Here is a 12,196-nt window from a genome sequence, read left to right on the forward strand (position 1 = left end):
TATCGCAGCACTATTTACAATAGCCAAGAAATGGAAGCAACCTAAGTGTCCATCAGTAGATAAATGGATAAAGAAGTGGTACATATATACAGTGGAATATTATTCAGCCATAAGAAGAAAACAAATCCTACCATTTGCAACAACATGGATGGAGCTAGAGGTTATGCTCAGTGAAATAAGCCAGGCGGAGAAAGACAAGTACCAAATGATTTCACTCATATGTGGAATATAAGAACAAAGGAAAAACTGAAGGAACAAAACAGCAGCAGAATCACAGACCCAAGAATGGACTAACAGTTACGAAAGGGAAAGGGACTGGGGAGGATGGGTGGGAAGGGAGGGATAAGGGGGGCAGGGGAAGAAAGGGGGCCTTACGATTAGCATGTGGGGGGCTGTGCAACACAGAGAAGACAAGTAGTGATTTTACAGCATCTTACTACACTGATGGACAGTGACTAATGGTGTATGTGGGGGGGACTTGGTGAAGGGGGGAGTCTAGTAAATATAATGTTCCTCATGTAACTGTAGATTAATGATACCAAAAAAAAAAAGTATATTTAATGACTTTTCTAATTACAAATATAAAACAACCAAGGCAGAAAATTTGAAAAAATAAAAACCTCTAAAGGAAATGTCACTAATAACAACCCCACTACCTAAAAATAACATTTGATGTTTATCCTTCTTTAGACTTTTCCCTCCATTTACACATATACTATTAGAGGGGATATATCATATATAGCCTTGGTAGCCTGTTTCTCATTTGCCGATGCTTTAGTATGTTTACATTATTTGGTATTAACTAACAACATACATTGTTACTGGTGCGTAGATTCGGTCCTCTGAATGTGGCCCATTTAATTTACCCATCTCCTACTGACTGCTGCCGAGCTGGTTCTAGTGTGATTCAGAACCTCTGGGGAGGAGACCCATGAACAAGAGCCAAGGTGGGTCAAGTACATGGCCACTGGGTGATGCCTGCTCCCTGTTACGGTCCACAGCACAGGCAAGATTAACAAGAGGGGGCCTTTGCATTGCAACTGCTCAGGGCTAATTTGGAGAAGTGACAGATCTCTAATAAATTTTTGCATGTAGGCAAACAGAGGACCTAGAATTGAATTGCTGGAATAAAGATTATTCTTTACTGATTTATCCTTTCCAGGAAGGGATTCTGTAGAGCCCTCTACACAGGTAGGCTTCCCTAAGTCACTTCTCTTCACATGACAACCGTGGAGAAGATGGCAGGGCTGAGCGCCCTCCCAACAACATTTATAGGCATAGGTAGTAGCATGTACTGACATTTCTCTGCTCAAAAGACAGGACCTAAAACAATCTTTGCAGATTAAGGCTCGATTTGAACGCAGTTAGTTTCATTTTATTCCCTGATCCAGTTAATCCCCAAATCTTAATCAAATGATTTTTCCAAGTCCTATCAAACAAATGAGAAAGTGCTAGAATCAATACAGTAGATTTCTGTTGACTCAATATAACTGTAGGAATATATGATATATATAAATTTGTTACAACTTTTCACCGAATTCAAGTTACAGAGAGGACTCTGTAAGGCAAGATGCAATATTCTTATCATATATGAGTTGAGGCCTCAGAAACTAAGGAATCATCTGCAAGAGGAAGTTCCAGAACCCCAGGAGAAAAGGGGATAAATCTTAATGGATGCAGAAAGGAACCAACTGCCCATTACTAGGGCAACTAAAGTTCAAAAGTTAACTTGTGAGGAAGGTGAGAAACTGCTGGATGCAAACCATTAGTGGGTTTGCATCCACTAGGCCAAGTGAGTGGTTTAAGATAATCAAACAAAAAATAAATATCAGAGAACATCACATGAAGTAAGTAAGAGGGACTGGTTACTGTTCCATGACACACAAGTGGGCACGCATGGCTTTGAGTGTGTTTGCACGCAAGTGTATGCTAGACTGTAATAATTTAAATCTCTTATCATGGTTAAAAGTCTGAAGCCCATCTAGACTGACCACTGCTGCACAAGAGAAGGTAAATATAAAAAAATGGCATTTTTTCGTAGTACATCAACCATTTGTTACTCCATAAATTGGTACTAGAAGGTATCGCCACTCAAAGTTCTCCTTTAGATTCTTTTCCTCGTGTGAGAAGTGAGAGAGTCAACAGAAAATTCCTATCTTAAATTACTTAAAACAGAATAGGGCTTACGTGAAACCCTCTGGACTTGTATCTCCACACTGTGACACAACTTTAAAAGCACTTGGAATAAAGGCCATCCTGCTCAGTGAACAGCAAACCAAGCACTATTTTAATATATATGCAGCAATAAACCATTAAATGGGAGACAGGACTATCAAAAATAATAGCCTAATTTTAATATAGCACATCCCAAACCACAGCTTTTCCCATGCTTTTTCCAGTAACTAGTTGGTGAGCATCCTCCAGTATGCTGATTCTGTTGCTCAGGGCTGCATTTTCCATTCAGTGAGGACTACTGGGTACCATCTTACTCTTTGTGAGTGACTTTACTGGAGCCTAATTGAGGTAATAGGCTGGTAGACCACTAACCTCAGGCCCTCTTCATCTTTCAACTTGTCCATGTTTGGTAGTACCAAACCCTAAGGCTTCAACAAAATATTTAAATGCTTTTAAAAGGTTTGAGTTGATCCAAAGAAGGTATTGGAAAACATTTGTGATCCCACTTTCTTTTTGAAATCTGACTCTGTACACATGGGCATTTGAGAAAATAATACAGGCTCTTGTGTTAATACTAAAAAAAAAATCTCTGCCAATTACAAATAAACAAGGTAAAGCCCAGGGTCCCCCTTTCAATCAATAACCTTGGATTTTTAACTTTCAAGTGACATTATACCTGAATTTTCTACTACCAAAAGCTTGGATGACAGAGAGCTAAGTGATCAATTAAAGGATATAATGCTTATTGATTATTCTAGTTTTTAGTATTGAGTCAGTTTACAGAAAGCTGCATACTTGGACTCCTTACCTTATCTTTATAAAGAAACACTCAAGGACCATTATGTTCTTGGACATTATGGATAGTTTATATCAAGGCTTCCCATCTTGTAGGCTGTGGTCACAAAATGGTTGTAAGTATTATATTGGTCTCATCAACCCTCAGCATTGGTCATATTTTTGAATGTATACATTTCAATGTGTACCATGATGTGAAAAAGTGTGGGATGTTCTCTGACTTACTGAATAAATAGACATACCAACATCTTATCTTCTAAATCTGCTATTGAAGACACTAGTTATTAAACTATGTGCCTTAAAATCTGAGTTGGTAAAAGGCCTAACCATTCAGCACTGAAAAGGATTTTCTGTTAAACTGGTATATTCTTAGATCATGAGGTCAAATTGGTTAGTTTTTCTTTTCAAACTGCTTTCTAGGAAGCTCAATCCTAAATTTTTTACTCAACTGCATTAGCCATCTTTAGTCTAAATTATTTAACATTTATAGTCATCCCCTACATTTCAGTTCTTTTAATACTATATTCAAAAGTTTTGTTAAAAAGTGGGTACAGAGGGAACATGCCTCAACATAATAAGGGCCATATATGACAAACCCACAGCTAACATCACACTCAGTGGAGAAAAGCTGAAAGCTTTTCCTGTAAGATCAGCAATAAGACAAGGATGCCCACTCTCAACACAGTACTCGTGGTCCTAGCCAATCAGACAGGAAAAAGTAAATAAAAAAAGCATCTGAACTGGTAAGGAAGAAGTAAAACTGTCACTAGTCAGTATTTGCAGATCACATGATATTATATGTAGAAAACCCTAAAGATGCCATCAAAAAACTTTTAGAACTAATAAATGGATTCAGTAAAGCTGTAGGATACAAATCAATATACAGAAATTTGTTGCAGAGCTAGCAACTAACTGGCAGAAAGAGAACTCAAGAAAACAGTTCCATTTACAATTGCATCAAAAAGAATAAAATACCTAGGAGTAAAACTTAACCAAGAAGGAGAGGACATGTACTCTGAAAACTGTAAGACACTGATGAGAAAAACTGAAGAAGACAAATAAATAGAAAGCTATCCCATGCTAGTGGACATGAACAATTAACATTGTCAAAATGGCCATCCTGCCCACAATATTTTATAGATTTAATAAAATCTCCATGAAAATACCAACGGCATTTTTCAATGATAAGAGCAAAAAATTTATACAGAACCACAAAAGACCCCAAATAGGCAAAGCAGTCTTGGCAGAGAAGAACAAAGCCTGAGGTAACACACTCCCTGATTCAAGCTATACTATAAAGCTACAGTGATTAAAACAGTATGGTACTGCCACAAGAACAGACACATACATCAATGGAACAGATCAGAGAGCCTAGAAATAAATCCATGCATATATGGTCAATTAATATATAACAAAGGGCCCATGAATATACAATGGGAAAAAGCCAGTGTCTATAATAACTGGTGTTGGGAAAACTGGACAGTTAGCTGCATGCAAGAGAATGAAACTAGATCACTGTCTAACACCATACAGAAAAGTAAACTAAATGGATTAAAAATCTAAATATAAGACATGAAACCATAAAACTCTTAGAAGAAAACATAGGAAGGATCTCTTGAATATCAGCACAAATTTTTGTTTTTAGCATAAGTCTCCCTAGGGGAAGGGAAACAAAAGCAAAAATAAACGAGTGGGACTACATCAAATTAAAAAGCTTCTGTATAGCAAAGGAAAACCAGCAACAAAACCAAAAGGCGACCTACTGTATGGGAAAATTTATTTACAAATGATATATCCGATAAGGGGCTAATATCTAAAATATATGAGGAACTCATATGCCTCAGCACCGAAAGAACAAATAACCCAATTTAAAAATGGGCAGAGGACCTGAATAAACATTTTTCCAAAAAAGACATATAGATAGCCAACAAACACATAAAAAAAATGCTCCACATCATTGATAATCAGGGAAATGCAAGCTAAAACCACAATGAGGTATCACCTCACAGCAGAGTGGCCACTATCTAAAAGACAAGAAATGAGAAGCATTGGCAAGGATGTGGAGAAAAGAGAACCATCCTACACTGTTGGTGGAAATGTAAACTGGTTCAGCCACTGTGGAAAGCAGTATGGAGGTTCCTCAAAAACTAAAGAGAAATTGTCATTCCACTTCTGAGAATTTACCTGATGGAAAAAAAAATCACTGATTCAGAAAGATACACGCACCCCTATATTTAGTGCCATATTATTTACAATAGCCAAGATATGGAAGCAACCAAAGTGTTCATCAATAAATGAAGGGATAAAGATGTGGAGCATATATACAATGAAATATTATTTAGCCATAAAAAGAAAGAAACCTTGCCTTGCAACAATAGGAATAGACCTAGAGGGTATTATGGTAAGTAAAACAAACCAGGCAGAGAAAGACAAATACCTATGGCTCCACTTGCATGTGGAATATAAAAAACAAAATGAACAAAGAAAAACAGAATCAGAGATACTGAGAAGAGGCTGGTGGTTATCATGGCGGAGGAGTTAGGGTGGGTGGGTGAAATAGATGAAGGGGATAAAGGGGCACAAAATTTCAGTCATAATAGAAATTAGTCATGGGGATGAAAGTATAGCCATAGGGAATATAGTCAGTAATTCTGTAACATCTTTCTGTTAACAGATAGCAACCACACTAACTGGAGTAAGCACTTAATTATGTAGATAACTGTCAAATCACTATGTTGTATACTTGAAACGAATGTTATATTGTATATCAAGTACACACCAATTATAAAAAATCAAATGCAGCAATATATTTTAAAAAGATCATGACCAGTAGCCAGAAATACAAGATTGGCTTAATATTCAAAATAACATCAATACATACATCCAGACTCATCAAGATAGGATACAGTAAATGTGTGTACTTTTTATTAAAAAAGAAGTTTTGTTATAGAATATAACCCTATTTTTGTTATGACAATTTTAGAAGTAGATTGGATTGAAAATGACAAATGAAAATTTCAGAAAAAGATGTCTGTATAATTATGAACTGCCTGGCATTATTACTCAATATATTTCTGTAAGAAAAGAGATTAAAAAGTAAATTCCCTCTAAAGGAGCATAAAATTTACCAGCTGAGTCTTGTGAATTGTAACTCAAAAAATATACAACACATACATACACACATACTCTTAATAGTTACTGTACATAATTTTATATGGGTTTCTAGTTAGAGTAATAACCATATGAAATTGCCATTACTGTAGATCACAAAATGGTTGAATATTGGCAATTTCATGCAGTTCAAAGTGAACAGAAGGATTTATCTGCTAAAAGGATATGATGTTTAACAGCAATAATAGAAGTATTTCTTACCTGAATGATCTCAGCATTCGATAGGACTTTCCTAAATCAGACACTCTTCTGCAGAATGGACCCACTGCCAACTCCATCTGAAATGTTAAAAGAGACTCCATAACTTTTTATGTCAGAATCCTAAGGTGAACTGGGAACACACCTGGCTCACAGAAAGTTGTAGCTTTCAGTACACTTAATTTTATCTGGACTGTGAGACAAGTTTTGAAGTCAATTACATTTATTAAAAGGGAAGAACTTAGATAATATTTGCATTTATTTACTGAAGGGGCATAGGATGAGACAATTCCTTCAAGAAAACAGAAAATCACTTTTTTTTAATGTAAGAGGAGGAATTTTAGAATTTTTTTCTCCACTGAAAAATCAGAAAATGGAAGCTTTTCAAGACTGAGTGTACACTTTAAGCAGGCATCACAAGCCTTTTTACATTAAATATAAATGATTACAGTTTTTTCCAGGTTCATCAGGTGATTAATGATACTGACTTTGGAGGAAGCGTATCTGTGTCAGAAAACCAAGATACAGTGACTCGCTGGGCCAGGCTCCTTCCAGGTCAGATGGAGATGACAACATCTACTTCACAGAGTTATGCAAATAAAATAGATAATTCCACAAAGCACTATGTGCACGGCATATAGTAAGTACTTGTTAAATGTTAATTATTTACAAAACTGATGTATTTTAAAATATCTTCCCCTTTTAAATTAGTAGTAAATCAATCTGCTTCCTGACTCAAGAATTTAGCAACTATTGGTTTCACTTTTCAGTTTCCTCTTTCAACTGGAAATTTTATTTGTCATTAATTGAAGTCTAAGACTGACTACCTGTTCTTCATCTACCAAGTGTACATGCAATGTTTCTGCATATGTGGCACTCAGATGATAAGCTGTTTCTCCACTCTTGCTATGAGCAGGACCCTGATAAACAGCAGTTTAGAAAAGGTCTAAGAAAAGGCTGCTCTCTGATCATACAGAATCTTTCTTCAAGAAAAACATACAAAATGAAAGCAGCGTTTCTGTCCTGCTGACTATCTTTCTGAAAAACTGCTTCAATCTCTTTGCCATGGGGAGTCAATAGAAACCTAACCCCTCACTCACCTGAGAAACATTCTTGATTCCCTAGTAATTGTGAAGCACCAAGATGAGAAGATGAATTAGACTGTCTTATCTTCAAGGAGCTTTCTCAAATTTAGTGAAGGGGATGCAGATTTGTTTAGATAATTATTGAACAAAATCTTAAAGAATACCATATACACAATGTATACACACACATAATGATCATTATTAAAAGTAAAACAGCAAGTGGGATGTCACATGAATAAACTGAGTAGTGTAGGGGAGACCTGGAGGGCAGCTTCCTTAAGCTGGTCTTGAGGGTGACGAGTGACCAGGTGAGTCTCTCTTAACAAGAAGACTCATACCCTGTATGTCCTAAAAGGAAACCTTACATATTTGGGAAACTCTTTAAAATGCAGATAAGTAAATAAAAAGAGAAAAATGTAAGGACATAAAGTCAGGATTCTCTGCCAACAAAGCAAAACAGAGCAGCCTCAAACCACTATTCTTAAGACAGTGAGTCCTTGGGGCCCGTAGTTTATTCACTCCATGGGAGTTTCTAGTGTCCTTCAGAATGTGGCACTTATTTTACACTGAGCACAAGACAAAAACGTGACTATCACGTATCTGATTTAGTAATTCCAATCATATACCTGTGTGTGCGGTGGGTTTTTTTACATCCCAAAACTTTGTGAAGTATTTTTCATGAAATGTTTTTGTCAATTCTTTTTTCTGTCCTAAAAGGCTTCATCACCTTCAAAGATTAAACCAAACCACCTTTGCCTTAGGACTGGAACACACAACTGAATGTTAAAGAAGTGGATAAGGAAAAAATTATGATATGAGAGAATAAGACCTGGAATGGCTGATCTCTATGCCATAGGAGAGTTTCAAAATGTTAAATATTTAAAATAAAATTTTCATCATGAAGGACCTCTAAGGTATGGAATTTTCTTCCGCCAGAATTCCATTGAAGAACAAAGGCTGTATTTCTAAAGGACAGGAGTAGCCCTTTCAGAGGTGACTCTGAAATTAGCCGTGGATACAAGGGTGGCGTGTGCCACTGCCTCTCGCCAGCTCCCATTTGGAGGGGATGAGGCGTCAGCTGCAGGCTCTGGCGAGCTAATTACATAGCTGCTCCTTCCCCACCACAGACATCTGGTTAGCCACAGGGCATCCTGCATATTCCTAGGGCCTCCTGTCCTGGCAATGTTCCAGAGAAAAGGCAAGAGGAATTAGAATCTTGATTATTTTGTTTTCTAAGTTTGTATTTTTGGGCAAAAAGTGAAATTGACATAAATGTATATTTAAAGGGCACTAGAAGACCTATAAATAGAAACTGGTAGGAATAATTTAAATAATAATTTAATGCCAACTTCAGTAGCCATCCTTTCCCTCAGGGAAAAAACCAAATTGAGTGGAGGAGGGGGCCACGTGCTGTAGAGGGCAGTATGGACAAGTCCCCAGAGAGATTTTGGACTCAGCAGAAGGCCGGTGGCCTTGGACAAGCTTAGTGCTTTAGAACTGCTGTGTGACCAGTGTGGACACAAAGAGCATGTGGTCACAGCAGGGAATTAATTACCTGTAGGAAACCACCTCATGCCCATGACCTGATTCCCAAGGGGGCTGTATGTTGGGTTCTTCCCTCACCACGAACCTCCAGATGGCACCTGGCAACAACTTGCTCGATCTGAGCAAATGTGCCGGTGCAGAGTGGTCAGGATTCCTAAAGAAATCTTTAAAACACACCAGTATCTGTCTTTGCAACAGGACTTGATGCCAAATAATCAGCATTGCCAAATCTATTCAATTGGTCTCTTCTTGAGCTCACTCTTTCTGTCATTGATGCCAGCGAAGCAGGCACTTTTATCACCAGAACTCTTTTTAAAATCAGAGGATTTGTGGGGTGAGTCCAGTGGCCTCACTGGCTTTGTTTAATTTTGAATACAAATTGACAGAGCTCTCAACAATGAGGCAGTCCAAAGGCTTTCTACCCCCAGGTGATGCCTGTCATGAATATAAATACTGGTGTAATGTTACCTAAGTGTTTTGACTCACCCCAGAAAAATACTTCCAACCAAGTACAGGCCTGCAAGCTGAGGTGCATCATCACAGAACTGCAATTGTAGCAAGAAACCACATCAAATGACACAAAACCCTCAACTCACTTCAGTTTTTTAAAATGTGGGGGCTGGGAATGATCTAACAGCTGGATAATAGTTGCCAAAGCTACAGGTCACAAATAATGATGACCTATGGAAGTGCTTCCACCTGTCCTTCCTGTGCCCATGACCCACAGGACCAGGAAGCCAGCATCAAGGTGAGGGGCAGGCTGTTCCGAAACTGGGACACGCTGTCCGGAGTGAACAGTGTCCGGAGTGAACAGAGGAACTGGCATGGCAGACCGCAGCACCAATGTCACTGCAGGGCTGGAAACCATGCTCTCGCCCCCACAGAAATGCAGGTGTGTGAGTGCAGCTTCTGGATTTCACAAATGGAAAACAGAGGATGCCTCACAGCATAAGTTAGTCATGACTGATGAGTTTCATTTACCTCAAGGGAAGGGACCTGGGAAAAAGGTCGATTTGCTGAGCAACATGGGTGAAGAAAGGAGGAAGGCCAAATCAAATGCTGAATAGTAAGGCTCAGGACAGTGGGCGCGCAACCCAGCCACTGGACACTGAGCAGGTGCTGGCTGCAGTAGCAAGGCTGAAAGGACAATGCTTTCCATCTTTCAAGACTCATAAGAAAACATATCATTAAAATAAAAACCCAAACCCCAAAGCCTTTTTCCTGCAGCACTCTCATTTTGGCCATCTCCTGCTCAGCCACCACTCTAATTGGACTTGAAGTGCTGCCTGCAGGAAAGTGACTCAAGAACCAGCTGGAGCAGAATGCAAATAAACTGGTGAGGGAGGGCGCCCATGGGGGAAGAAGAGCCTAGTAAAAGAAAAACCGAACAAGGGAGGAAAGGGAAAAAGAACAGACACCCCTCTGAGTATAGCTCCCAGTGTTGTAAGAGCGTGTCTTTGTATACATCGCTGTGTGTTTACTCAATAAACAGCTTTTAAACCCAGTAAGGGACACGAAAGGCACTACTTAAACATAATTTTCCTTAAGTTTACCTGTTGCAGCAAAGCAAAATGTACAGGTACCTGAGAATGGAGTTGTTGAAAATGGGAAAGGTAAATGGAGTCACATTAATGGTGACACTTATTTCTGATTTTCATGCAGAGGCTAGTAAAGGCTTATTTCCCAAAGGAAGGCTCTTTCCTATGGTCAGTGAGCTCAGGTATAGCATTTGTGGGTGAAAATGACTCATTTTAGAGCAATTAATGTGCAAAGGACCTGGCCCCTGAAAAATCAGGTTATGAACCTGGTTTTTTTTTTGTAACTCTGTCAGGTATAAGGGAGCATACGACAAGCACCAGCCTGGTACAAGCAGTCTGCCCCATCCTTTCTTCAGTGTGAGACAAGTGAACCAAGGCTTACTCCCAGACACACACAGGAAGAGAGACATTCAAATCTATCTTGATAAGCAGGGAGGATCTGATAAACCACTGTGAGTAATCCATCTGAATAATTACTTAGATGAGTAAAGCTAACAGTTTTGAAAGGCTTAAAAAATGAGTTCACCTTTCACATTTATGGAAATACAGATTATCTGTCTCTGAATATTTTAATGAAAGTGTATGTTTGAGGTGTTTATTCTGTGTCTCTGATACTATTAAAAGGCTTAAAAAAATTTGTTTAAGGGACAAGAAAAAAAAACTTCCTATAAGAGCTAATTATGGTTCCGCTATTTTAATGTCATTCTACTTCATTCAACCACATCAGATAGCTTGGAATGATTTCAAGGCTGGCCATACACAGGAAAGGTACTCTACTTAATAGAAGGAGACCAAATAATCAGACTCTATCCAGCTGGCCCACTTTGCATGTTTATGACTCAGAACACTGTCTTGGAATGTTGACCTGGCCCCTAGGGGATACAGATATCTTGGAGCTCTTTTTAAATGACAAGAGACAGTCCCTTTACAGTGTTTGAAGGATAAATTTCATTGCCTACACTATTTTCCTGCAAGGTTATTCAATTACTCTTATCAGTACTGACCTGGTGGGATAGTGAAATAGTGAGAAAGCCCCATAGTATGTAAAAGTAGGAAATGTTGCTTTACCGTGGAATGAATGAGTTACTTCACCGTAACCTTGATATATCAAATATCAAAAGAAAGATGATTATTTTGTTAAATACAAAGAAAAAGATACCTGGTATGAAAGCGTCCGTAAGCATTTCCCTTTTTTACCAATTAGGTTTAACTGGATTTATTTTCCTTCGTGCTTCAACTGAAAGACTAAATTCTTTTATTTAATAGGTAATACTGAGGCTGGAACATTTTCCCTTTTGTAACTATACATCAACTTACCTGTGCAAAATCAGCAGCAAGTCGTACTTTCCCTCCTTCACCAAGAGGTCTTATGAGACTGGCATTGCGAATAAAAAGTTCAATTGCTCTTTGAGCAATAGCTTCAGTGTTATCAAACACAAAATCCAAGCATTCAAAGTGTTTAAAGTAGTCACTCATAACTCTGGCAATGAAACCTTGAAGCTCCTTCATGTACAGGGAACAAGGAACATCAGGCTTTCCTGAAGGGGATAATGAACTGCAAAAGAAGAAAAAAAAACAGCCAATGCCCTGAAAGGCACTATTTGATTTCTGCCCCCCCGCCCCAACTGCCTGCTATTTTGATCCTAAGCAGTTTTTTCCCCTTAATGGTAGAAAAGGCATTGTTTATTC

The 12,196-nt window shown here is 38.3% G+C and overlaps 1 protein-coding gene across 1 annotated transcript in view; it reads right to left on the minus strand.

The window, feature by feature from the left end:
• COG5 (component of oligomeric golgi complex 5) overlaps nt 1-12,196 on the minus strand; it is a 386,458-nt gene that overhangs the window by 15,795 nt on the left and 358,467 nt on the right. Inside the window, exons 18-19 of the mRNA XM_037010866.2 lie at nt 11,825-12,062; nt 6,343-6,419 (exon numbers count right to left, since the gene is read on the minus strand). Coding sequence (XP_036866761.2) covers nt 6,343-6,419; nt 11,825-12,062 — 315 coding nt within the window. The remainder of the gene's footprint in view (nt 1-6,342; nt 6,420-11,824; nt 12,063-12,196) is intronic.

This window comes from Manis javanica, chromosome 6, assembly GCF_040802235.1.
Source record: "Manis javanica isolate MJ-LG chromosome 6, MJ_LKY, whole genome shotgun sequence".
NCBI classification, from domain to species: Eukaryota; Metazoa; Chordata; class Mammalia; order Pholidota; family Manidae; genus Manis; species Manis javanica.